The following is a 26,955-nucleotide window of genomic DNA, read 5'->3' on the forward strand; positions in this document are numbered from 1 at the left end:
GAAACCCCCTAAAGGTTTTGAAACCCTCTTGCCCAACGGTCAAAATTTTCAAATGTAAGTTTCGAAACCCCTATACAGAATTGCAATTTTTTCATCTTCCAACGGCCAAAATTCATCTCCAACAGCGAGTAACTCATTTCAACATATAAAAAAAATTGAAGACGCTTGAGAATGTTACAACACCTATCCAAGAAATCCACATCAAGAGAAAACATCTTTCAATCTTATTTTTCTTTTTCTCTTATACATAGTGTTTTAGTGAGCTAAATTGTGTAAACATATTCCTTGAGAGGTTTCTTATTTACATTCTTTTTATCCTTTTGTAAAAGGGGTTTGGTTCTAATATAGCAATTTAAAACTAGAGAGTTGTAAAATGTTACTCTTGAGCCTAGAAAAAGAAATAACAAATTAGTGAATTTGTTAAAAAATCCTTAGTGTGAAGCTAAGATAGTGAATGTAGACTTAGTTGAAAAGTCGAACTACTATAAATCGTTGTGCAAGTTTCCTATCCTTTTTCTCCATACTCCCAAATTTTTTATTTGGCCGATTCACCCCCTCTTGGCACATTTTCGGTTGATCGATCGAGCCTAACAGTAGCAAACACAAACAAATTAGCATCTCTAAATTTTCCTTTCATAATGATCACCTAACTATAAATGAAGCACGCAGTTAAGACTATCCCCTTTCTCCAACAGACTCAGACTCAGACTCATCCGTTAGTAATAGCACAATAATTGAGCAAACATTTCAATCTTTCAAAGCCTCATAAGCAAATATTAAACAAATTAGATTCCTTAACTCTGGTTTCAACAAGCAGACTACTTCCACCTGCAATTTATTTAGGTTCTGTAGACCCTACCTTGCTTTTGAGGGGTGTTAAAACCCCTCATATTCCAAAAGCAATTTAATCGTTGTAAGTTGCTAAGAGAATAACCTCTAGCTGTCCCACCAACAATCTCACCACTACTCCTAGCTTTATTCAAGTGGTCGTCCTTTTTCACTTTCATATCTTTCAATAGTTGTGCAACACCCATAAAAACAGCACGAGTTTTCGATTGAACTTCCTGAACTACAGTATCATCCTCAACAGTGGCCAATACAACAAACTTGTTACTAGAACTAGCAAAACTCACCTTTCCCTTCGCTTTATTCCTCTTTGCAGAAATTCCTGCACTAAACTCCCCAACAGGGCCACTAGGAGGCACCTCAACTGCAACATTTGTAGCGCCTTTAGAGGAACCAACCCTGGGAGTAACATCAACATTTCCCTTATTCACATTCCCACCAGAGTCCATAATTTCCTTATTTTTAAGAGCATCCCCACCAGAAGACCTAGTCTCACTATCACCCGGAGCCTTTACCTTCCAAACGTAACCTATTTGGACTTCTTCTGCTCTGGGCAATATTTATCAGAGTGCCCATAGATGTTACAATTCGAGCAACAAAGGGAAAACCAAGGAACATCATTGACACAGTGGAGCAATCTCATAAAATGACTTTAATTTCACTTGGTATCTTTGAACCTATAGAAATTTTATGCAAATTTTTGCGAATTCAGGCTTCCGTCTCCACGCTGTAATAGAATCCATGTGCAAAGGAGTGCCTAAAGCACTAGCAATGTAACTGAGACCACACTTGGAAAACAATTTCAATGGGGCATTATTGAGGTGAACCCAAATCGACATCCTAGCAAGATTAAAATTTGATTTCTTAAGGTTATGTTCCCATTTCCTAAAATAAAAATCAGCTTGTTCTAGAAATGCCAAGGCTCACTTTCTAAAATCCAATCTCTAGCGGTTGCATTCACAAACGAAAAAAAGGAATAGATTGGATCTAACCAAGCTTACCTTCACCGGCGAAGTTTTCCCCAAAGGAGATCAACGAGTTTTTGCATCACACCAAAGTTAGGAGCAAATCCAACGAACTGTCCAACCAGAGAATATCTCCATTCTGTGATACCATCAGCAAAAACCTCATGAGGAGGTTTAACTGAAATCGAGTTCGCCCGATCCAGAGGAGGAAAATACTTTAGGGATTGTTCCTCCGAAGCCCCAAAAAGCTTTCTCCACTCCGCTGGTTCCCCATTCAACGAAACAGTCATGAATCAATGGCAGGAAATTGAACCAAAGAAGATATAATTATTTATTAAATAAATTTTTATATAATTTTTTTCAATTATAAACATTTACTATAAGATCCGATCAAATGTTGAAATCACTAATTCAAATTTTTTGAATAATAATATACTAAATAAACAAAACCATCCATGTCGGACAACATAGCGCAACAAATAACCACGGACAAATTAGTTCACTCACAGTCGACGAGTATCAATGATTAACGATAAGAATTATTAATTTAATTTTAAATTATTTAATATATAAATATAAATTAGTTAAAATTTTTAAAGGTAAATTATTTAAAATAAAAGATAAATTATATTATAAACCACTTAATTATTGTTCCTTTTCATTTTGACCATCATTTTTGAAATTTTATAATCAGGTTACTCGACTATTTAAATGCATTTAATTAAACCATCTGCCTTAATATTTAACGTAGAAACTAATGTAGCAGTTAAAATATTTGACATAATTATATATTTGGTCACTGTTACTTATATATTCTATCAATTAGGTCCTAATTTTAATATATTGAAATAAATTTAACCCTCAAATCAAATGGTATCATGTGTCACTGGTGCCAAGCGTAATGACATGTGTAACCGTCCGATTGGATGATTAAATTTATTTTAATTTATAATTTATTTAATATATTTTTCTCACCAATCAGAGGGTGTCATGTGTCACTCTTTAGAGGAAAGAAAACTTTGGGTGCTTAAATAATACCCAGGGGAAATCGAACATGGGGTTCTTGGGTTAAAGAAGCAAGGCTCGACCATTAAGCTAAAGTAGTTAATTGATTCAAATTTGACTGTATAGGTTATTTATGTTGTATATTAATGTAAATTTAATATGTGAATTTAAGTTGAGATATATAAAATATTAAGAATTTATACATTAATATACATCATAAATAACATATGTAGTCAAGTTTGAACCAAATAACTATTTTGGCTCAATGGTTGAGCCTTGTTTCTTCAATCCCGAAACCCCATATTTGATTCCCTTGGATATCATTTGAGTGCCCAAAATTTAATGTTTAATCGTATAGTGACACATGTCATTACACTTGGTACTAGTGACACATGGCATCATTTTATTTGAGAGTTAATTTTATTTTAATTTATTAAAATTAACACCAAATTAATAGAAAATATAAATAGCAGTGATCAAATATATAATTATATCGAATATTTTAACTGCTACAACAGCTTCTCCGTTAAATATTAACGACAAGTGACTTAATTGAATACATTTAAATAGTTGAGTACCTAATTGATAAAATTTCAAAAATGATGGCAAAAATAAAAATAGACTATAATTAGATGATACTAATATAACTTACTTTTTATTTTAAATAATTTATCTTTAAATTTATAATTAAACTTTCCAGTCCCTTAAAATTTTAAATTTTTATAAATTAAATTAATAACATAATCGATAAAAAATAAATTAATAATACTCATTGATCGTCGAACTCTCTAGAATTTTCCTTAAAAGTACCAATCAAAGGTTACCCTTTCCCATCCCAAACTGTTATTGGTAATAAAAATGTATATCTTTATTATTTTGATATAATTTTTTTAAAATTTATTATTTTCTGTAAATGCCAGCAGAAAGAAGATTACATAATATTTCAGAATTCATAACTTTGTGAAAAAGATGCTCCAAAGCTCAAAATCTACAACACATTTTTTGAAAGATTGAAACAACTATTGCACATATCACGCAAGGCATAATAGAATATTGAACAAGTATGATGCTCAAACCATATAAACTCAGTTCTCGTCTGTTTGAGAAGCATTTCCGGACGACGAGGACGATGAATTCCCTCTGCTGGATGGAGATCCCGATGTGAACAAACCGTTGAACGGCCACGGAAATGAGAACCTTCTCCCACTTCTCCCGTCCCCTTCACCTTCTTCTTCCCCAACACTCCCATGTCCCTGAACATTGCTTTCACTTTCTCTTTCTCTTCGGTTCCTACTACTCCTCTGCCTATCGGAGTCGAGTTTGGATTCATCGGAGGAAATTTGATATCTGCAAACTGGACACGAACTATGAAGCTCCAGCCATGGCAATATACACCCACTGTGGAACTTATGCTTACATGGCATTTCCTTCGCTTCACTACCAGCCTCGAAATCATCTAAGCACACTGAACATTGCAAATTCTCCTCGATTTTGACGGTTGGCATGGCCTCGATCGCCTCTTTTTGTGCTGGAGGAGTTCCGTATCTGTTGGGGTCGATTTCCGCCAAATGCTGCAACAATAAATCTAAGCCAGGACCACTGAAATAATCTCCTATAGACCCTATATGATTGGAGTTTTGGTTTTGACCACCCTGGAGGACGATAGTTTGATTGAAAGGGTTGACCAAAATCACATGCTCTCGTTCCCTGTCCCGATTCCTATCCCTATCATTATCAGAATTCTCAGTTTCAGATGCCATTCCATCTCTAATACCTTGAAGCAACTGCAAAATCGTAGCAGAGCTTCTTCTTCTACTCCTCATGATGGATTCGAGTTCACGGTCCAAGTCCGTATCACCTCCATGGCGAGCTTCACCATCAGAATTCTCTTCATCATACTCGAAACGTCTAAGTCTTCTGCGGCGAGGATTACCCATCATACCTAACAAGATGGGTGCCCACAGAGAAAGCGATCGATCGGATTGGAAATCAGAATCCATGTCTTGAGCACCGTCTCTTGTACCACTGCTCATTTCTTCGATAAAACCTCCATGACATAAGGAGCATTTAATCTCGACTTCCATGATCGGTGTAACCACTTGAGAGCACTGATGGCACCAGTAGGTTGCGGCCATTGCTTCCTCCATTATCCTCCACGCCTTTTCTCAGAACAAATCCTTTCTCCTCTTTTAACTATCTCTTTAGGGTTCTATCACAAGCAAGAGCAACAAATTAGCATCATCAAAACCAGTTACAGTAAGGTAAAATGGAAAGCAAATCTGCCATCAAAAATCGACTTATTTGGGAATGATTTAGCAGATCTAAATTAATAATTTGCTGAACAAAATTTCCATATAAAAGAAAAGAATCCCAAACTAAAATATCCCAGAATTCAAAGTCTTCCCAAAGAAGACTAGATTTCAACAGTAAACAATTTCTCAAAGATTACTTTTTTCAGCAAAATCAAACAACAGAGTAGAAGGATCTGCGATTCTGGAAGCAGCAGGTTTCAAATTCCAAACCAAAACATGAATTTCTTCCAATAATTATGGGGGAAAAGCAAATCAGTGCAATAATTAAAAAAAGAAAAAAAAGATTTCAGACACAAACATAAAAAGAGAAGTTTTTGAGCTTTTTCCTTCTTACCTTTAATTACAGCAAGAACAGCAAAGAAACTAAAAGTTGAAGAAGCAAGCACAAGAAGAAATGTGGGGGGGGGGGGGGTTTGATTGAGTCCAAAGCAGAATTTTTTTTTACCCAATTACCCTTTTGCTTAATTAATTAGTAATTGTCTAAAATATCTGGAGTGGATTTCTTTACCTAGTTATTATAAAAAAAATTATTAAGTTTGTTTCGCAGGTCAAATCAATTTAGATAAAATTTTTTTTGAAAAGATTATTAATTTAAATATGTTAACTTTTGAAAATATCTATTCATTAAGAAATTTAAAATAAAATATGTAAAGTTGTGATATGCATTACATTATAACAGTTGTAATAACTTGCGGATATTTGGTTTATTGAATATAAAAGAATTTTTGAAATATGATTATCATAAAAAATTAAAAACATAAAAATTATTTATTAGGTGGAACGTATTGTATCTTCGAATTTCGGTATTTATTTTTAAAATATAATATCTCTTTATTTAAGTAGAAGCATATTTTATTAACTTATAATATATTTTTAATGATTTAAACTTCCAATATTAAATTCAAAGAAAAATTAAAATGGAAAGTTCATAAATTTCTATCTAAGTTTTACCTTTCGGTCCTTTAACATATTATTAATATAATTAATAATATTTTAAAATCAATCACATATAATTAATATAATATGAGAAAATAAAAATGAATAATTTAACCAGTCGACCAAATGTTTTTGTTTCCTAAATAATAAAGAAGAAGAAACCCACAAATCCAACATATGGCATCAAAAATCTCAATGTTAAACCCAAGCAACAAGTCGGTGCAAAGCATGTTCAAGAGCCGTTACCATGGCTATGTAACAATGGCCAACTATAAATGAACAAATCTCATGATCCCTTCTCGGTTTATTTCTTACAAGATAAACTGAGCATCTGTCTTTTCTAACTCTAACAGCTGCAGAGCCACATCTTGGGAAAAAACGAATGACGGAGTCGACAATTCCCATTCCAACTCCCACCAAAATATCGTGCCGGAAAAATTTAAGAAGCTTCACAACTAAAATCAGTAATACTAAGCTGATTTTTTACAGAAGTGGTTGAATTCAAAGAGTCGGGCACTTTCGCAGCATTCTCCACCTGCAATTATTGAGTTTGGGTTAGAAGGCGCCAAACAAGTGGTAGAATGGCAGCAAGGAAAATATTGTAAACAATAATTAGTACAGCAAACCTGCATCACATACTGTTGTGCAATGTTCAACAATTTAAAATAAAAAGAACCAAATTAATGTATTATGCTTAGCAAAGAAAGATCAATTGATGAACTATGCCATGAACCACTAAATTAAAAAGCTTATAGATCCAAGTAGATGAAGAGGCAGCGTTAAGGATCATCAAAGCAATAGACAACAAAATTAACTAAACATTAGAGAAGTAGATACTGCAAGTTGTATTGCCAAATCCATGCAGAAAAAAGACAAGAAAGGCAGCAAAAGTATGAACTTATAAGAACTAGTTCTTTTAACATTTAATTAACTTGGTTCACTCATGAAAATTCAATTCCTTTTCAATCTTCAATAGGAATGAAGAAATATTTGACAGGTTCTAAGCTTTTGATTCTTATTTATTTGGTTTCCATTGGGATAGAAATATACAAATTAAGGCATTATGGGATAGTAAACAAATTAGACGTTTATATTCTTTCTGAACTTTTAAAATAATTACTGTTTTGCTTATTTGTTAAGCAATAGTCGTTATGCTTCTGTTTTTTTTTTTTATATTGTATGCAGTTTTTGTTTAAATAGCTTAGGCTTAACATCATTTACGAAGGTGCAAAGCGGAAAGCATCTGCTTTGAGAGAGTTAAGTATTTGGATATTTGTTTTCTCCCTGTAATATTTTATAAGCATAATCACAGTTTTCATATAGGTTTGGGCTTTTAGAATCTTAGGGTACTTTATACTAGTCACGTTGTGCTAAGCTTTCAAACATTACGCTTTAGGTTATATAAGGGTTTAGGCCTTTAGCTCATAATTACCTATTACGGTATGAAGAACTCTTTCCCTCAATCAACATTTTCATCCAAGAACTCAAGAAAGAAAAAACCCTGGAAAGCTTATTCAACTAGCTGTCATAACAGTAAGGAAAACAGGCAAAAAATTTACTCTTTCTGCTACGGTATGATGTAATTTATGATAACCCATAATGTTTAGAAAGATGATTTCTTCAAACAAGCTGGTACAAGTTCAGAACAGAGAGAAAGTACAAAGATTAGGAACTGCATGAATAAACAATACAAAGAGGATAAAAGGAACTGATTGTTTAGAGGAATGGTGAAGCACACTCCATCCTATTACCAGACAAACTTGACGCTGATGATAGTTGGAAGAAAATCTAGTCAGATTAATATTAATACTCAAAAGGCAATTTTTTAAATAAATGGCAGGAACAAGTGAATTCTTATCGGAAATTCACCAGAATCTTTAATATTTCTTTTACATTGTTTTGGTTAATAAAATGTAATTATGTTTTCAGACTGACAATCAAGAGAGATAATATGAAGAACATTCAACACTCGAACCGAATAAGCAGAAAGATTTTAACAAACAGTGTGCCAATCTTCATACTTGGAACACTGCCTCGACAAGAAAAGACATAAATATTCCTTGCAGAAAAAGATTGCACGACAACTTCAAACAATGAAATGACTTCACGGTAGTATTATTAACATCAAAATATAATTCTATATAGAAGTAAAAAAAAAGGCATGTTACTGACTTGAGCTATCCGTAAGAGCTATAGAATCAATTGCAGAATGAAGTTTAGGCTGTTAAAAGAAAGAAGTAAAGCATAGTTCAAACAAGTGACAATGTCAACCTAAACTCGAAAGGGAAAATAAGATGCTTACATGATTAGCCAGAAATTGTCCCAACAGGCGAACTTTCAGTACCAGAAGATTAATGTCTACTAACTCTTCCATTATGACCCTATAAAAAGGAAAAGAAAAAGATAGAGAACAATCAAGTTTTTTTTTTTTGGCTTTTAAATAACAAGAGGAGGAATAAGGGTTATACCTGAAATGGACTTTTACTGCTCGACAGTCTTCAAAAAGAGGAGAGTAATAAGATACTAAGGCGTCATCAGAATCACTGTTAGAGCGCTGTCTGGAATTGGGTAGAGTTGGTGGGTTCAGAAAACTATTTCTCAGATCGAAGTCAGGTTCTCGCGTATTAGCACGACTATCTACATACGAAGCTCTCACTCTATATATTTGAATCCACAACAGGGACGAAAAGAATCTTACGCAAGACCCCCAAGATCTCCATGGCAAGCGTTAATCTGAGCGAGAAGACGAACAACGTCCCTTTACTCTGACTGGACATGTTCCAAATATGGCGGCAAAAGAGGAAGAACCAAGAAATGTCAAGAACAATGGCGCAGAAGAGCAAAACGGCGTAGGCACGGCCCAAGCTGTGACTGCTGCTCGAGATAGCAACCAAAGCGAACAATGCGATTCCCAAATTCATCAGCAACACACCGTTGTATAGTGCACCGAGGGATCCGATCAAGGAGCATCCAATCTGATCAATCAAATAGCAACTCCTTTTTTTTAACGAAAGCTACGAAGAAACCCTAAATTTCTTCTGATTATAATTCCAAGAGAGAAAGAAAGAAATTACTTGGATGTAAATGAGGATGACAGCGACATCCAGGAGCTTATCGTGATCGTGAAGACAATCTCTCACATTCTGAGAGCAAAAACAAACCATCATCTGCTGCGATTCATACAATTTTGATTAAATCAAAACCAATTCTTTCTATTTTTATCTTTGTTTTTCCTTTCCAACAAAAGATTACCTTTATTCAAAGAACTGAGACACAAGATTATCAACTACTCACATAATCATCAAATTTCCACTCTCCTTTTTATTTGATCTTCTCAAACTAAATTTTCCCTCTTCTTCTTGGTGACAGCAAGCAGTTCTTTCGGATCGGTTGAATGTGTTTTTTCAACCAATCCTAATTATGAATACATTATTTCTTAATTTTATATTTTATTTTATTGAGTAAACTACACCAATAATCACTAATGTTTGAGACATTTTTTATTTTTCTATTAAAGTTTTAAAAATAATAAATTATTCACTAATATTATCGATTTATAATAAAATAGTCACTAATATTATCAATTCATAACAAAATGGTCACTCTAACATTATCTCTGCTCAATTGATGATGTGACGCCGTTAATAAAAAGGTTAATATTTAGTTTTACTTCTAAACTATTGCTAAAACATTCAATAGGTCTTTAAACAATGATTTTATTTTTAATTTATCCCAAAAGCTTTTTAATGTATAGTTTTTTCAAACACCCCACCACCACAACTATATTCGAACTATCTTCCTTACAAAACGAAAAACCACACTACATAGGTAAATGAAGTTTTTACATTAAAGACAAATATATGAGTATTTAAAGTTACATATTCAATTAATTTTAATGTGAAAAATAATTCTTTTGTGATGATTTTCGTTTTGTAAGAAAAATGATAGAATATTTAATGACAAACGAGAGTTTGTTTAAGTGTTGTTTTCATTTTGTAAGTAAAGTAGTTAGAATATAATTGAGATGGCGATGTATTTAAAAAATTGAAAATTATAAAGCTTTTGGATCAATTCAATGATTCGTTTGTAATTTTATCAATGTCTCGTCCTTAAATTCTTTTATTTAATTATTATTTTTTGAATATGAACTAAGCGATTTAGATTGTGCATTGACCGAGCGACCTTAGTAGTAAATGAATGTTTTTGTTCCTTGAGGTTAAAGGTTCAATCACCAAGAATGTCAAGTATGTGAACGTTCCACGTCAAATGGTTGAGAATTATCTTTGAACAAATAATACATTGTATTTACCCTATATTAATAAAAAACAATAGTTTATTGTTGTTATTTTAAGATTTTGAGTTTAAACGTGATATTTGTGGAGGTGTAGGAGCCTTCATTCTCGAATAGTTGAGAGTGTTCCGAATATTTATTATCTTGTATCAAAATAAATAAATTTTGAATGATAAAATGTGACTTTTCAACTTATTTAATTTAAATTTTTTACTAAATTATCTTGTATCAAAATAAATAAAATTTGAATGATAAAATGAGCATTGGTTATAAGGAAAAGCAAGAGAAGTAGAAGAAAGGGGAGGTCAGCACTTGCAGGGTCATGGCTTCGACTGTAGCATTAGAAAGATGTTATAATTTTAAATCACAACGATTCCTTTATTCAAATTAAGTGGTAAATTGATATTAATAATTATTATATTGCCATCAGCATAAGAGAGTAGTGATTAAATCCAAAATGAGCCAGATTTAAATGTTGTTACTTGAAATATTGAATTGTTCAAATATTTGCAATAGGAGAAGCTACCAATGCGTGGGAAGTCAGGAAGAAGCTAGGCGAGCCGAGGGATGATCTTGGTTTGTTGGGAAAGTAGCTTATCTTGCTCTTCTCTTGGTCTTGTGTGTCTTCCGTTTTACTCATCTATTATGTACGTTTAAATATTTGATGAGGATCGATACTAAATGAATTTACTCAATTTCAAGGCTTAATTTGATATCGATATCTAAGAGAAGTATTGATACCCTTTAAAAGTAGTATCAATATCTATGTGGGGTATCGATACTAAAGATAATTATGCCAACTTCAAATCCATTTTTATACTGATACTCATGAAGAGTATCGATACCCAAGGCTTAGTATCAATATCCAAGGGTAGCTATTGATACCTCTGCTCATAAAAGATTAGTGAACCTTGTTTCGGGATAAGTGAGGAGCACAAAAACGTTAAATAAATAATAAAAAGGCTAAAAGCAAGAACTTGAATTAATGTTTATAATAAGCATAAGAATAATGATTTATGCCTTTGTGTGACATTCGAAAAAACATTGAGGACACATGAGTCACTTGTGTATGACAATATCTTGTTTTATGTAAGGATTATCTGTATATCCTAATTGTTGTGACGTGACACTTGAAATACTAGTTGGAGTAGCCTATTACGTTCATGATGTATGTATAATTCAGGTCTCACATGAGGTATTTAGTAGTGTGGGCCAGTTGGATGTACGTTTTTGATGCATGTGTGATCTGAGTTTCACCATAATTTGTGATGCACTAATAATTGCTTCTTGATTATATATGTTGACATGCTCATATGATGAATTCATACAATATAGCAGAGTTATTTGTGTGACATTGAGATTTTTAGTTCATCGTTCGAAATGTGTTTTCATTCACATTTTCATAGGTGAAGATCGAGAAACATATTATCAGGTTAAAGATTTCAGGTGTTCTAGCTATCAGAGTACGTCTTAGATATTTGTAAAGGACATATATAATTCATTGACTTCATATATACTTTAATCGTAATTCTATTTTAACATATTTTGTTAAACTTGTATATACATATTATATAATGTGCTTTAAATATTTTTATTTAATAAAAATTGAAAAATTGTATATACATTACTAGCATGAAAATTAACCTTGTGAGAACTTTATAGAATTATTATGAATGCGATTATTGCGGTGGCTAAATAATTAATCATTGAAATCTTATGTTACCTAAAAAAAAGAGGTGGTATCGAGATTATCTCATATATTTTAAAATTAATTAATTTTAATAATGTGCTTTAAATATTTTTATTTATGGGATTATTATAATTAATCTAAGCTTAGGCCTTTCGTTTTCCCATTTGCTAGTTTTGTTGGGTGGTTGCAGTAACTCCCAAGATAGACCCACCAACGTTGGAGCCTACTCATCAGCCATCATACTCTTATAATTTGTTTATTTTTCTTTTTCTGGTAAAAAAACAGTGACATGAAAGGGAACTCTGGTGGCGGCGGTGGCGGCAGCGGCGGAGCAGAAAGAGGAGGAAACGATGTGGAGCTGGTTTGCAAAACACTCCAGGTAGAACACAAGCTGTTCTACTTCGATCTCAAGGAGAACCCACGCGGTCGTTATCTGAAAATCTCGGAAAAGACATCAGCTACCAGGTCAACCATCATCGTCCCTTCCTCCGGTATCTCCTGGTTCCTCGATCTTTTCAATTACTACGTCAACTCCGACGAGCGCGACCTCTTCAGCAAGGAATTGCAGCTCGACAGTAAGGTCTTTTACTTTGACATTGGTGAGAACCGGAGGGGTCGTTTCTTGAAGGTACGCATCATACTGTTAGTATTTAAATACCTTCACTCTACCACTTCCGTTTCTCTCTTTTTTTTCATGTGGAATTCACTGTTTCCTGTATGTGCTTTCGAGTTTCTGTAGAATGGTTTTAGGGGATTGGATCTCTTCTTGAATTGGATAGTGCTGGAGAATGACATGCTTTACTATGAACTATGATGTCAGTAAATAACTAAGCCTTAGCTTTATAGCACTTCGAATGCTAATCCCTTTTCTTATTGGTCTTCAACTGGAAATTGTAAGGATTGACCATTGCGTATGTCAAGAACACTAACCTTATTATAATTTATAGTGGTGAATAATATCTCATTTTTCGCCATTCAAGGTTGCCACTGATTATGGTATTTTTCTGAAAGTAATTGAAGGGGATGGATGAACACGAAATAATGACTTTACCGCAAATTAGGAAATTTTACTTGATGAGAGCGTTTGCTTAAAGCGGGTTTTATAGGATATTAGCATCCAACTTTAATTCACAGAGAATATTCTAAATGCTTATTGCATGAGATCTACCTTATTTCTTGCTAATGAAGCTTCTTTTTTCATACCGTCAATTTAAAGTTTTGTTGCTGCTTCAGAAGGTTCCTTTATGAGAAAGATATCAGCACCTCCAATTCAATATTCTTTCTTTGTAATGTCATGTTTGATTCTGTCAGTCATCTAGCATCAATTGACGCTTTTACTTCCAAGCAACAAAAATGCTTCCTTGAGGCTCCTAATATCTTATGATCGAGCACTATAATTTTGGTCTATATTGACTTCATTATAAATAAGGTTGTTTCAAACCCGATCAACTTCTTTTCCGTTCCTCCGGGTAAATTGCATGTTGAACTGAGTGTTTTCCTTTCCATTAAATGGTATTAGCTTCTCTAATTAAATACTCATCTCCAAAGTCTGATATTTGGTTCTTGGTTCTCTCACCCTTTCCTGCTAGCATTAATAGTTTTATTTCAGAGCATCATAATTGCTGCGTTGAAGGTTCAGGTATCAACTTTGCTTGTTTGAACTTGCAACTAAACTTGTAGTTTGCTGATTATTGCTCAAATTTATGATTGTCTTCCAAAACTCTGCTAATCTTTCTTAATTAGATGGGTTGGGTTAGTTTTTTTAAGCAGTTTTGGGTTTTTGATTCCAGTTCTTTCCAGGTTTTTGAGTTGGTAAAGTTCTGGTTGTTGCCTTTGAGTCAATTCCATTTGGGTTCTGAAGGCCTTTGTTTCTGGCCAACTTCTACCTCATTTGCAGTAGATGGTAATTGGTTTCGGATCTGGGATAGTTTGTTTTGAGGCACATTGGGTTTGTTGTTGTTGACCTTTGTACTATATGTGAATTGTTCACGTAGACTTTTAGCTGAACTGAGTTGGTCATTGGGGGTCAATTTATCTTTAGCCTTCTTGACCTAAGAGCATTAGTAAATACCTCTTATAAACAACTTATTTAGGGTAGAAAAACATTGATACATTATTTTCTTACTATGTGCAAGATACCTCAAAAGCAGAACTGTCTTCAGATTTGTCTAATTTCATATCAAAGGACAACTTTAAATTTCTGTCAGTCTCTTCAAATTGATTTTCGTGCAGCTTGCCACGGTGTGGACTTCCCGTAGTCGTCATTAACAAGTTGAGCCTTATCCAACTCAGATTACTTTTTACCCTTCTAACCTTTTAAAAATAATATATTTTCCCACATCATGGATATTATAGAAGTATAGAAGGCAATTTTTATATGTTTTCTTCTACGAGCAGCCTTTGTGTTGATTTCGTAAAGCTGTTTCTGCCTGTTTTAGTGCGAGTCTAAGAGCCATGTGTGAGCATCAAATCTGGATGTATCTGATACAAAGAATGTTAATTATTTTTGTATGTTCTTTTTTTTATGTTAATAGGGTTGATCTGCACCTTGATATATGTTGGATATGTATGAAACATAGATTCTTAAAGGACAGAGAAAAACAGGCGGTTTCTCATTTCAGAATTTGAACATTCTTGGTGGAAAAATAAATAAATAACTAGCGAATATCTTGAAAGAGAAGAAATTTAACTAAGAGGAATCAGATCGTTCTGATAAAATCTTGAGAAAATTTTGTAAAAGCTGGTGGTTATTGTATTTTTTTTCTTTTGACTAATGCTAGAAATAGACATGCATTTAAACACATACAGATACAAACACTGGCATGCATGCATGCTTGTGAGCACAAATATAATGAAAACGATTTGACTATTTAGAGCTATGATTTATGAAAATGATGCGTTACTGCTATTTGTGACCTTGTAGTGCCTTCGATTTCCTTTTTTGCTTGTAATAATGTATCTTGTTTTTTATTCTTTGCATTAACTTTGAATTGTTTGGAAGATAGGAAAAGTCAAAAGTTTGAGTTCATCTTTTTTTTTAAAAAAAAAGCATTGCTTTAATGAAATCATCTATGAAGGTGTCTGAAGCATCTGTCAGCAGAAACCGCAGTACAATTATTGTGCCAGCTGGAAGTACCAGGGATGAAGGGTGGGCAGCCTTCAGGAACATATTGGCAGATATCAATGAGGCATCCAGACTTTTCATATTGCCGAATCAGGTATCTTTATGTTACATTCCTATGCTCCTCCCTTTCTAGAGTTCTACTGTTATTACATCAATTCCATATTTAGTGCCATTTAATCTTTCAATTTGGTTGTTTTTTGTGTTTTTATGGATTTTCTGAAACAGCAAAGTTCCGAACCTTCAGAAGGCCTTGCCGGGCTTTCAGATGATGTCGGGGCTGGCTTCATATCTGGACACAACCAGCCTACCTCAAATTCTGATTTGAATGTAGATAGATCGGTCGACTTGCCAGCACAAGATGAAATCGGTAACATGGGGGTTTCAAAGGTGATCAGAGCTGATCAGACGAACCTTCAGAAGGCCTTGCCGGGCTTTCAGATGATGTCGGGGCTGGCTTCATATCTGGACACAACCAGCCTACCTCAAATTCTGATTTGAATGTAGATAGATCGGTCGACTTGCCAGCACAAGATGAAATCGGTAACATGGGGGTTTCAAAGGTGATCAGAGCTGATCAGAAGAGGTTTTTCTTTGATCTTGGGAGCAACAACAGAGGACATTTCTTGAGGATATCTGAAGTAGTCTCCATTGAACTTTCTTTCTTTTTCTTTCATATTAAACACACACACACACACACATATATATATATAATGAAAGTGCAGGCATGGACTGTATAGGTTGATAATATAGGCAGGATGGTTCAACATTGCAGGTTGCAGGTTCTGACCGGTCTTCCATCATTCTCCCACTGTCGGGACTAAAGCAGTTCCACGAAATAGTGGGCCATTTTGTGGAGATAACAAAGGATCGCATTGAAGGAATGGTTGGTGCGAATGTTCGAACAGTGGATCCAGCTCAAAGGTGAACGCCTGCCGGTGGAATTGGTAAAATAATAATCCTGATTCTCTCAAGTTTGGTTTAGAGCCTCTGTTAGTTGTTTAGTTTGACAAGAGATGCAATTGTGCTGTTGCTTGTGCTCTGTTATTGTCATCCCCACCTGCTCTCATTCAAGGCTTGAAAATAATCCGATTTTTATCTGTTTGATTAACAGAGAAATATTGGAGATAAGTTGTGAAGTTTAGTTTCATAGGAAATAAAGGAGGTAAGGCTTGGATATATTGTAATTTGACCCTTTCAATAATGCTTAATATTGTAATTTGACCCTTTCAATAATGCTTACTTATTTCACGTGTGTTTTAGAATCAAACGCATTAACATTAATAATTTACTTGAGGTTGAAATACATTTGTGCCCTTTGTTTTATTAAAAGTTAATCTCATGAAATATTGTCTATTTTATCAAGCCATATCTTTTTCCCTATGCAATTTTTATTTCGATACCACTAAAGCAACGTACCGAAACACACCACAAGCAAATTTATCTTTATTATGTAAATATTTAAAAGTATAGAGATTTATTTAAAATTAACCATTAATTAAAATTTAATTTTACTTTTAATAGAACTATAATTTATTAATGATTTTTTTATTTTAAAAAATAATAATTAATTTGAGTGATTTAATTTATGGGTAAACTACACGTTTAGTATCTAAAGTATCACTTTTGTTCCATTTTAGTACCTAAACTTTTAATATTTTCAAAATCATACCTAACGTTTACTTTTTATTTCATTTTAGTACCCAGCGTTTACTTTTTTATTTCATTTTAGTACTCCATTGTTAACTTTTTGTTTCATTTTAGTACTAAATTTTTAACGGCGAGTACTAAAATGAAACAAAAAGTAAATTTTAGGTATGATTTTAAAAAATTGAAAGTTGAAGTACTAAAACGGAATAAAAGTGATAGTTTAGGTACCAAACATGAATTTACCCTTAATTTTTTTAGAATTAGGGTTTTTAAATTATTTAAGGGCTGAGGGTGGCCATTAATAGCATCATCGTGGGAGTCAGGAACTCGCCGGAAAATGATAAGTCTAAATTGTATAAAACTCCTCAACGGCCTCCTGCATCTCATGCGAATGGTGTCCTTGGGCCACCGAGTGCGAAGATAGGAAGCTACGCCAGTCTGCACTGCAATGACAACTGCGAAATGGCTTCGTTCTGTTATATGTCCTCTTCCTTCAAAACCTTCAGCTGAGTTGCAGCGTTCTTTATCATCTTGTGATAAAGATGTTACCAGTGATGTAATATGTATGGCGCATATAATCTTGGAGGCGATATTTCCTAGAAATCATGAATGTGGTGCAACTGGAAGCCTTCAAAGTGTAAACCTGATGGATAATATATGGATGGAACAACGAAGACTAGAGGCGCTAAAGTTATACTATAGGGTTTTGGAAGCCATGTGTACTGCAGAGGCACAAATATTACATGCAGCTAACTTGACCTCTTTATTAACTAACGAGAGGTTTCATAGATGTATGCTTGCTTGTTCTGCTGAACTAGTGCTGGCAACACATAAGACTGCCACAATGTTGTTCCCTACGGTACTAGACCGGACTGGTATTACAGCCTTTGATCCGAGCAAGCTGATAGAGAGTTTCATTAGACATGAGGAGTCTGCCGAGAGAATTGAGGCGGCGTATTCAGACATTTCTTCATTTAGACTTAGACTTACCATTTTTCGGCGAGTTTCATCAACCCTTAAGTAATTTAAAAAATCTAATTCTAAATCACTCAAATTAATTATTATTTTTTAATAAAAATCATTAATAAATTATAACTCGATTAAAAGCAAAATTAAATTTTAATTAATGACTAATTTTAAATAAATCCTCATATCTTTTAATATTTACATAATAAAAACAAATTTACTTGTAGTACATTTCCGTACGTCGCTTTAATGACGGTACGCGACGTGTATCATAGACTCTTCCTAATATACACTATATAAATGTAACTATTCAAGTTTGGATTATCTAGAAGGGTAACAACATTCTCTTTTACTACCAAGACCATTTACTACACTGAATATATGAATAAAATATTTTATATAAAAAAATTATTTATAAAATAATTATCCATGAAATAAAAATTAGTAGAGTGATAAAGCAACTATATATAGATTTACTAATCTTAACGAAGTGAAAAAGAACGACTTCCTCACCCAAGTAGGGTGTTGGAAAAAAAATTCCCTATATAAAGCTCTACCCAAATTATTTTTTGAACTGGGGTGTTTATTACAGTGACCTCATTGATCGTCAAATACTCCATAGGTCGCTAAGAGCTCCTTACGACAAATTCTCCTCTGTTATAACAACTCTTCTCTCTTCCCTCGCTGTTGCAACTCCATAGGTCGTCAAGTGTTCCATAGGCCGCCGTATGCTCCATAGGCCGCCGTGTGTGCTCCTAGAGATTTATGAAGGTCAATGTAACAATCACCCTATTTAAGTAAATAATTATTCGACTGCACTATGTGAATTTTTTTTTTCATTGTATTATTCAAACACTTTTGCCGATAAAGAACTGTATATAGATTTATTAATTTTGTTGATCGCTAAAAAATTAATTAAAATAATCATAAGAAAAATATCAAGGACACAATTGAAAAAAAATGAAAAATCCAATGCTCTGAGATGGGTTTGGGTTTGGTATGTTACGGAACATTTATTTTTCAAATCAAAAGTTCCTTGTGAGCCACCATTGATTTGAAATGATAATCCTAAAGCTCCTGTTTCAATCATCCTACAAACAAAATAAGACAACATTGATTTGAAATCCACTTCAAAATTTGTATGATTGGCAAGAACCAAGCCAAAAAATAACGCTTTTATTCGATGCAATCAACCCATCTCCGACAAGCGACAACACTTCTACAAGCCGATTTTTTTCTCGGCCTTCTGAATCTGGTTGAGGAATATCCAAGTCATCTGCACAAGAGAAAGCATCCAATCCTCATATATAAACTAAAAGCTTCAAGATTGGGCTTTGGGAAAACCATATATGAGAAGAATATAGTAAAAGTAAATACCATGACGTGAGGAGCAATTCTAACACAATATACAGGGAATCCTGTGTAAAATTTGAATGGACCCCCAGACTTGAGGGTCTTCACAGCACAGTCCAAGGAGCCGGTGTACGGATACTTGCCCGAGGCATCGGGTTGCATCTTCTGGATTTGTGTTTTCACGTAATCGAAAGGCAAACTGCACGCTGAAGCAAAGAAACCTGAGATGGTACTTGCACCTGCAACCATGAAAAGGAACATTAATCAATATGGGAAAGGGGAGAAAGACAATAAGTTTTTAGGATTAGTGATGCATGCCAACCGATGGCCTTAACAATTGGGAAAAGCACTACAATCTAACCGGAGAAAGATGTAGTCAAATGATAATGCCACTTCCGAGATCAGAAGCAGCATGCCCTCAAATGAAACACATGACCAAGGGAAACCATGAACCAGAATATAATATTCTGCGCTAGCCTCATTAGACCGTACATCTTTCTTGGTTTATCCGGACAAAGGGTACGAGCAGATATGCCCAAAGTGCTTAACCAACCAATAGGAGTTATAAATGAGGTAGTAAAAATTGGCTCTCAAATTAACGAATAAATAAAAGCAAGGAGAGGCAATATTTCCTAAGTAATAACTTCTAACAATTCTGCTACTTGACTATACCAACAAAGTATCAGTTGGGATAAGATACATTTTGTTCATTCAACAAATTTAGAACGCATGATAGAATTACGAAAGATTTATAGTAGTTAAAATATCCATGCTACTAAGAAAGAAAGACTCTTACCAACCACAGTAGCAGCTTCTCCTAAGCCAAGGTTATCCTTGAAAAACTCGACACTTTGGTCGTATGAGGCAAGCATTCCCATGTTCAATGCCATGGCTCTGACTACAGTAGGGCCTGCACCTTTCCAGAGTGCCAAAACCCCTTCATCTGCAACAATCCGATAAAGGGCATGGAATGCATTGGAGTAATTCCGGCGCTGAGCAACCGGCAAAGTGGCATCAGCCTGCATTCGGATAAGTGCCAAATCAGCTGGACTGCCAACACAGGCTCCAATAGCACCAGCAGTGAGACCACACAAAGCCTTCTGATATAGTGGTAAGGGCTTCCCATCATTGGCTTCAATTGCTTTGTTTGTCAACATCCTATACAATGAATGGAAATAATTCAAAAGCTGGATCGGAACCGAATAGATTTATCCAAGCTTAGTCTCAAAAGCAAACCACACCACACATGCAGTGGAAAACGCATATGCTGATGAGATAAAAAAACAAAGCTCGAACTTCAGAATCAAACTGTTGATAATCATAACAGAAAAGGAAGCATCTTGAAATGTATAATCAAAGTCACACAGAGGATTGCAACGGCACTCACTTGAATGATCCCAGTCGAGCAGTTGTGTATGTAGCTTGCCTGAGAAGTCCAGCAGACAGCCCCTGTCAAAAATTTACAGGTGAGACAAAAGACTCAAGAAAACTGAAAGAACATAATTCTGATTGAAATCACTTCTTCTTAGAACAGATCCAGATCAAATAGCAATGATTGAAATCACTTCTTTTTCCACTATTTCGGAAACCCAATGACTCAATCATGTGAATATCAGGTTTTCCAATCCCACAAATGAGCAAAATTGCAGTTTGAAGTAGCACCAAAATCAACAAGCACGTCTCATCCACAAAACAGCACTAAATTCCAATATTTTGGGAACTCGAATCAATAAATAATCCCGTATAAACGATGTTAAAATGTAGGAGATCCAGCATCTATACCACAGGTATCAGAAGCCAACAACAGATCCAATGTCTGAAAAGCTAGACAAAGTTCCAAAAATCAAAACTTGAATGGAGTTGCAGAAAAGAACCTTGTAAAAGGCACGAACGCCCTCCTCCTTAAGCATGTTCTTGGTGACAGTTCCTGCCGATCCCTGACCCAGTTGGATTCTCACCTACACCGAACCAACACAAAAAAAGGTCATTAGCCAAAAGGACACAACCCCATGCAAATCCCTGATCTTAAAACCCATGCTTGGTCTTAAAAGTGACATCTTTATGTTCAAATTTGAAAGGAAAACACTTGAAGATCACATCTACTAAAAGATGAGTGAAAACAAACACCTTGATCATATCGATGGGTTGGATGACACAGGTAGCAAGCATGCCAGAGGCACCACCATTGACAAAAGGTTTAACCTTTGGCCAAACCCCAGAGGCTTTCTTCTCCTCCGCCATTTCTTTTAGAGTATAGAAACAGTGAAGGGGAAAAATAAGTTTGCTCAAGGAGGAGAGCTGAGAAGTGAAATAGGAAGGGAGCAAAATGAGAGGCTTTCCTTTTCTACTTATTCCAAACCTTGTTGGCTACAAAAGTAAATACTATGATAAGTATATTTATCAATTAAAAAGTAATATATATATATATATATAATTTTGATATTTATGTTTAATGTAATATTTAATTCTTTTAAGTATAACATATGATTTTAATATTTAATTAAATAATTATTTTAATTTTTTTTTGAATATTTTAGTTTTTAACATTTTATTTTAATATAATAAATTCTCTAGTATTTGACTAAATAATTATTTTAGTCTTTATTTTTTGAGCGTTTTGACCTATAATATTTTATTTTTGGGTAAAAAAGTTTTTATTTTGAGACGTTAATATTTTATTGATTAATATTTCTATCTATAAAAGAATATTTTTATTTTAAAATAAAACGTCAAGGGGTAAAAAGAGTAATTAATTAATTAATAAGAGGTAAAAAGAATCAAAATCAAGAATCCTAAAGAATCTATGGACCCCCTCCCCTGAAGGGGTTATATGCCGTTCACCTCCTTGTGTGGCCTGCGCCAGTGTGGCTTAAGGAGAGCCGTAAACATTGTTAGAAAATTTGGGCCACAATCCTTATGTCTGTCTTGTTGTGACCCACCCAAAACTTTGGATTCCTTTTTGTGAGGTTTGGTTTTAGGTTAGAATCCTTTTACCCCATTTGCTTCTATTCGCTCAATTTTTCATTTTTAGGTTCTTTTTTCCCTTCTGAATTCTTTATTATTTATTTCATAAGGTTTCGATTGAAGTTGGGTGATTGTTCGATTGAATAATGGAGTGAAATTGGGTTGGGTTTTAGGGTTTGTCAAACTATATGAATTTGATGGATTTTGATCCAATCGGTTTTATAAGAACTTTTTTTTAATTTCAAGGTTAGCGACGGGACAAGACGAGTTATACGGTATATAACTTCGGGATGGGACGAAATCGAGTTTAAGGTGAAAAAAATCAACAAAGATCGACTTGGTATAAATTATTAATTTATCTTTTTGTATAAAATTATTGGAATTTTATTTTTATATTGTTAAAATATATTCTATAATTATTAAAAATATAAAAAATAATGATAAAATATAGTGAAAATAACCTCAGTGACCGAAAATGCCTTATAATATACGATTTTAACCAATTTTTTTGGATTTGCCAAAATGACCAACAAATCCGCAACGCGAACTCCAATTTCGCAACCTAGTTTTCAATTTCGCAACGTGAATATGTAAATCGCAACATAGAAGTCAAATTCGCAACGCAAAAGTCAAATTCGCAACGCGAAACACAATATTAATTTCGCAACACAAATGTAAATAGTATTATCGCAAATCATAACCTAAAACCCTAAATCACAACTCAATCCCATCTCCATCTCTCACTCTCTACGGCGACATCCGTCCCCATCTTCGACGAAATCCGTCCCCATCTCCGACGAAATCCGTCTATCTCCATCTCTCAGAGCAACCCTCACAACCATTCACGTCAGAAATGGAAAATCAACCACCGAGGGTTAGTTTTTTAATCTATTATTTTTATTTTGAAATTTTTGTATTATTATTAGATTTTTCTTATATTGATGATAAATTTACTGGTAATTTCAATATATATTTTAACCATTTCACTGAGATTGCTTAGTAAATTCATTCGGTTGTTGCCAATACTGCTAAACTGTTTAGTCTTTAACCTTGTGAAGTTAGTATTTGTCTTTGTTTTGTCTTTTTGTTGAAGAAATGCAATTCATTCAAGTTTCATTTTGCAGAAGAATAGTTTTTGAAACTTAAATTCGCAACACGAAAATGAAAATCGCAATGCGAAAATGAAAATCGCAACGCGATTTTAGTTTCGCGTTGCGATTTTCATTTCCGCGTTGCGATTTTCATTTTTTGCGTTGCGAATTTAAGTTTCAGAAACTACTCTTATTCTGCAAATTGAAACTTGAATGAATTGCATTACTTCAACAAAAGACAAAACAAATACAAATACTAACTTCATAGTGTTGCTAATTTAAGTTTCAAGAATAAACTACTACTCTTTATGTTGTCCTTGAACCTGCACTAAACCTATATGTTATCCTTTTAAATGTTTATATAAGTGCTTACTTCTGGAATGTTATTTGATGCATTTTGTGAACTATGATGGAATAATGACAGCATGTGAATATCGTGCTAGTTTGAAACATATTTGGCTTTGTTTTCACTGTTTAATATCATGTCTGTTTATAGTGTATAGTTTGTAGTTTTTGGTATATCTAACTTTGTATGTTTATTGTTTTTGTAGAAATTTTTTTCGGCTGCATTGACCTTAAGGAATAAATTAAGCCTAGCCATTAAAATTGCGTCGACGCTTACACCTCTACAAAGAAAATTGTTTGAGGATACTTGCTTCGGGCCATGGCTGAAAGTACAACATACGGGTGGAGATGCTATGTTGACACATTTGTTTCTTCAGACCATGACTAACGATCTACCCGAGAGGATACAACGTGGTGATGAAGAGATATGATTTCATTTTCCTCTAGCACCGGCGTATACTTGTTTTGGGCGGGAGGAGTTTTGCTTAATCACTGGTCTACGCTTCGGACACGATGAAGTAACCCGGTACACTAGTCATATCTCTCGCCCATCATGGTTATCTTGGGGTTTTCCTGAGCTGGCAAAGTCAAAGCCGAGTTTACACGTCGACGACTTGAAGAGATTATTTGTTAAAGATGGTTTTACTCGGATGGATGACCTTGATGTTGTCCAAGTATGCCATTTATTACTTTTGCATACCGACTTTTTAGGCAAAGAGGACAGACAACCTATCTCTGAGGACCTAATATTATTGGTAGAGGACCTAAATGCATGGAACCTGTTTCCGTGGGGTTCACATCTATGGAAAGCTATCTGGAAGAAGTTGTCATCTGCCTTTGAGGACCGAAAAAGTTTACGGGGCGATGGTTCTAAATACACTTTGACATTCTTTACTTGGGCCTTTAAGGTAAGAATTTCTAAATAATGTTTCCAAAATTATAATTAATTATTTAACAATTACTAATGTTTGTGTATTATATTGTTTTGTAGATTTGGATATTTGAGGCTTTCCCCAGCATGCAGACATATGCGATAAAAAGATCAAATGATATTCCTAGGGCTATTACCTGGAAGAGGATCTGCATGTTGGATTGGGAAGAGTTACTCCCATATACGACGATGAATGATGTAAGTTAACACACAAATAATACAATATATAAACAAGTTATTACTAGTACAAGTTTAACTTTGTTTGAGCTTTTATATTGTTAGGAGGCCAACTATCCATTACAAAGGTTGACACCCACAGAGGCTGACACCCACAGAGGCTGAGCTTGCCACTGATTGGTGGCAAGCTAGTAAGCGGGTTTTTTGATGAGACGGATGATGAGCACCCCCCACTTCGAGAGCCATCACCTGATCGGGCCGATTCTACAGCTCGACACCTGGAGCCATCACCTGATTGAGCCTCTTCTCCACCTCCACCATCACCTATTCCATCACATCATCGAGCCTCTTCTCCATCATCACCTCATGATAGACGACCGGCAAAGAGGCTATGATATTTATCTCCCTGTTCTCCACCTCCACGATATTTATTTACTGATTTATGTATTAATTTATTTTAAGCGGCCGATAAGGTAGATGCTTTATGTTGGGTTTTTCTTGCACGACGGGGTTCACGCATCAGACGTCGTGCACGTGCCATTACGTCTCCGTTCACCCCACTAGTGCCAAGACTCCGTAAGAAGAAGCCCGATGCACCTATCATCATTCAAGAGGCGCCTCCTATAGTTCAAGAGGCCCCTCTCATAATCGAAAAAGTCCCTCCCACTGTTCAAGAGGCCCCTGTCATCGTTCAAGAGGTCCCGCCCGCCATTCAAGAGTCCGATTCATATGGCATCATATGTCAACATATTGATAAACCCCCTCCCGTGCCCGATATGATGGATACGAGTTGGCTTTCGTATGTGTTACCGGCCAGTACCATTCATTAGCAGGAGAGGGAAACACTACCAGACATAATTACGGATAATACCCTTTGGGCTAAGACCGCAGCTGATTTTTATCTACATGAGCGGAGCAAGGGGTGTTATTCTGACCTATGCCAACTCGACGATGTTATTCATTTGTTTCTTGATCGGTCTTGGTGGGGTATTTTATTAGGGTTTGAAGATAATGGCTATCTCGAAGAGGTGGTGAGTCTTATATTCTTCTTATATTGCGTTTTGATTAAATTTTTTTAAATTATTAATAAATTCACTAATATATGTATTTTTTTTATAAAACAACATATTGATGCATGGGTGTCACGTCTTCTAATAATAAGTAAAATTGAGGAAAATAAGAAGTACTCGATGGACTATTATGCCGACGTCTTTTCACGTAGCTCACTTAAAGGATCCGAGAGATGCTTCATATACGTTGGGTAATTAAAAAGCTAAACTTTATCCTGCGTGGTGGGAGGTTGATAAGGTTAGTATTTATTTTTTTGAATATTTTAAAGGCTTTCATAAATTTTATTTGATGTGCGTAATTATTTATGATTGCAGGTGTTTATCCCTGTTTTGGAACGTCATCATTGGCTTCTCGTCGAGCTTCAGCTCCCATCCTTGAAGACAATGGTATATGACAGCATGTTGAATTACATACCATTGTCTGATTTGAGAGATATTATTTGTAAGGTGATGGAGCGCTCATTTGGCGAAATACTTGGACGCGATTGATTATTGGACTAATTCTGGTAACAAGAAGCCAAAAAAGTTCAAAGTTACAATGATCAGAGATGATACCGCGCCACAACAAACGGAGGGAGCCAGAGGGGATTGTGGTCCTCTTGTATGCATGTGCTTGGAGCGTTTGACGACAGGAAGTAAACACTTTCTACCTCCCACAAATAGAGATAGAGGTGCAGTAGGCTTATGGTTTCGGCATTTTATGGCTCGAGCGATATATACGAGACGTTGTCTACCTGCAGCCGCGTGCTGAAAGTTTACATAAACAATTGGTAAGTTTGAGCAAGTGTTGTTAACATATATACTCTTTGTTGGTTTGAAAATGTTTGGTTAAGTACCTAGAATTCAATAATTTGCTGTTTGTTGGTTTTAGATGTGTAGAAAGTGTTGTTTGAGCAAATGTTTGGTTTTTGCAGGTTATTCCTGACGTGAGGTACGTGAAATTGATGTATTTGTGCATAAACAACAGTTTAGGGTACATTTGTTTTGCTTGTTTAATTGAATTTTACTTTGAAAGTTGATTTGTTTAATTGATGAGGAAATAAGAATTATTTTTTGCTTGTTTAATTGATTTTTAAAAGTTGATTTGTTTAATTTGATGTATAAATAAGAATTATTTTTTTACTTGTTTAATTGATTTGTAAAAGTTGATTTGTTGTTTTAAATTCAATCTGCAATATGTTGAAGGCAAAAAAGACCTGTTGAAGGTAAATTCGCAACGCGAAAGTCAAATTCGCGTTGCGA

At 34.6% G+C, this 26,955-nt stretch overlaps 3 protein-coding genes and 1 pseudogene across 4 annotated transcripts; 1 reads left to right on the top strand and 3 right to left on the bottom strand.

The window, feature by feature from the left end:
* Positions 1–3,712: 3,712 nt before the first annotated feature.
* Positions 3,713–5,550, bottom strand: LOC120167908 (E3 ubiquitin-protein ligase SIRP1-like). The gene is made up of 2 exons (XM_039176789.1): positions 5,463–5,550; positions 3,713–5,025 (listed from the first exon to the last, which is right to left on the bottom strand). Exon 2 carries the CDS (start codon positions 4,961–4,963, stop codon positions 3,902–3,904), a length of 1,062 nt encoding a protein of 353 aa, XP_039032720.1. The 5' UTR covers positions 4,964–5,025; positions 5,463–5,550; the 3' UTR covers positions 3,713–3,901.
* A 733-nt stretch (positions 5,551–6,283) lies between these two features.
* On the bottom strand, positions 6,284–9,285 carry LOC120167965 (annotated as a pseudogene).
* Positions 9,286–12,319: 3,034 nt separating this feature from the next.
* LOC120168105 (transcription factor Pur-alpha 1-like) lies at positions 12,320–16,119 on the top strand. 2 transcript variants are annotated; one of them, XM_039176932.1, is made up of 5 exons: positions 12,320–12,673; positions 15,123–15,263; positions 15,395–15,556; positions 15,730–15,807; positions 15,942–16,119. In XM_039176932.1, the coding sequence occupies exons 1-5, from the start codon at positions 12,335–12,337 to the stop codon at positions 16,092–16,094; spliced, it is 873 nt and encodes a 290-aa protein (XP_039032863.1). In that variant the 5' UTR covers positions 12,320–12,334; the 3' UTR covers positions 16,095–16,119. The 2 variants fall into 2 exon arrangements, with proteins under 2 accessions (XP_039032863.1, XP_039032862.1); XM_039176931.1 differs by having other exon boundaries at positions 15,395–15,416; positions 15,590–15,807.
* Positions 16,120–18,804: 2,685 nt separating this feature from the next.
* Positions 18,805–21,476, bottom strand: LOC120168104 (mitochondrial dicarboxylate/tricarboxylate transporter DTC). The gene is made up of 6 exons (XM_039176930.1): positions 21,263–21,476; positions 21,010–21,093; positions 20,523–20,584; positions 19,932–20,293; positions 19,160–19,374; positions 18,805–19,058 (listed from the first exon to the last, which is right to left on the bottom strand). The coding sequence occupies exons 1-6, from the start codon at positions 21,374–21,376 to the stop codon at positions 19,002–19,004; spliced, it is 894 nt and encodes a 297-aa protein (XP_039032861.1). The 5' UTR covers positions 21,377–21,476; the 3' UTR covers positions 18,805–19,001.
* Between the last annotated feature and the right edge of the window lie 5,479 nt (positions 21,477–26,955).

This window comes from Hibiscus syriacus, unplaced genomic scaffold, assembly GCF_006381635.1.
Source record: "Hibiscus syriacus cultivar Baekdansim isolate YM2019G1 unplaced genomic scaffold, ASM638163v2 tig00111708_pilon, whole genome shotgun sequence".
Lineage (NCBI taxonomy): Eukaryota > Viridiplantae > Streptophyta > Magnoliopsida > Malvales > Malvaceae > Hibiscus > Hibiscus syriacus.

Coding starts and splice junctions, on each gene's coding strand:
- LOC120167908 (XM_039176789.1), bottom strand. CDS start 4,963: ATGGAGGAAGCAATGGCCGCAACCTACTGGTGCCATCAGTGCTCTCAA.
- LOC120168105 (XM_039176932.1), top strand. CDS start 12,335: ATGAAAGGGAACTCTGGTGGCGGCGGTGGCGGCAGCGGCGGAGCAGAA. Junction 15,264..15,394: donor TTTTCATATTGCCGAATCAG/GTATCTTTATGT, acceptor TTTCTGAAACAG/CAAAGTTCCGAACCTTCAGA. Junction 15,557..15,729: donor GTAACATGGGGGTTTCAAAG/GTGATCAGAGCT, acceptor GGGGTTTCAAAG/GTGATCAGAGCTGATCAGAA.
- LOC120168104 (XM_039176930.1), bottom strand. CDS start 21,376: ATGGCGGAGGAGAAGAAAGCCTCTGGGGTTTGGCCAAAGGTTAAACCT. Junction 20,585..21,009: donor GCGTTCGTGCCTTTTACAAG/GTTCTTTTCTGC, acceptor AATTTTTGACAG/GGGCTGTCTGCTGGACTTCT. Junction 19,059..19,159: donor GAATTGCTCCTCACGTCATG/GTATTTACTTTT, acceptor TCTCTTGTGCAG/ATGACTTGGATATTCCTCAA.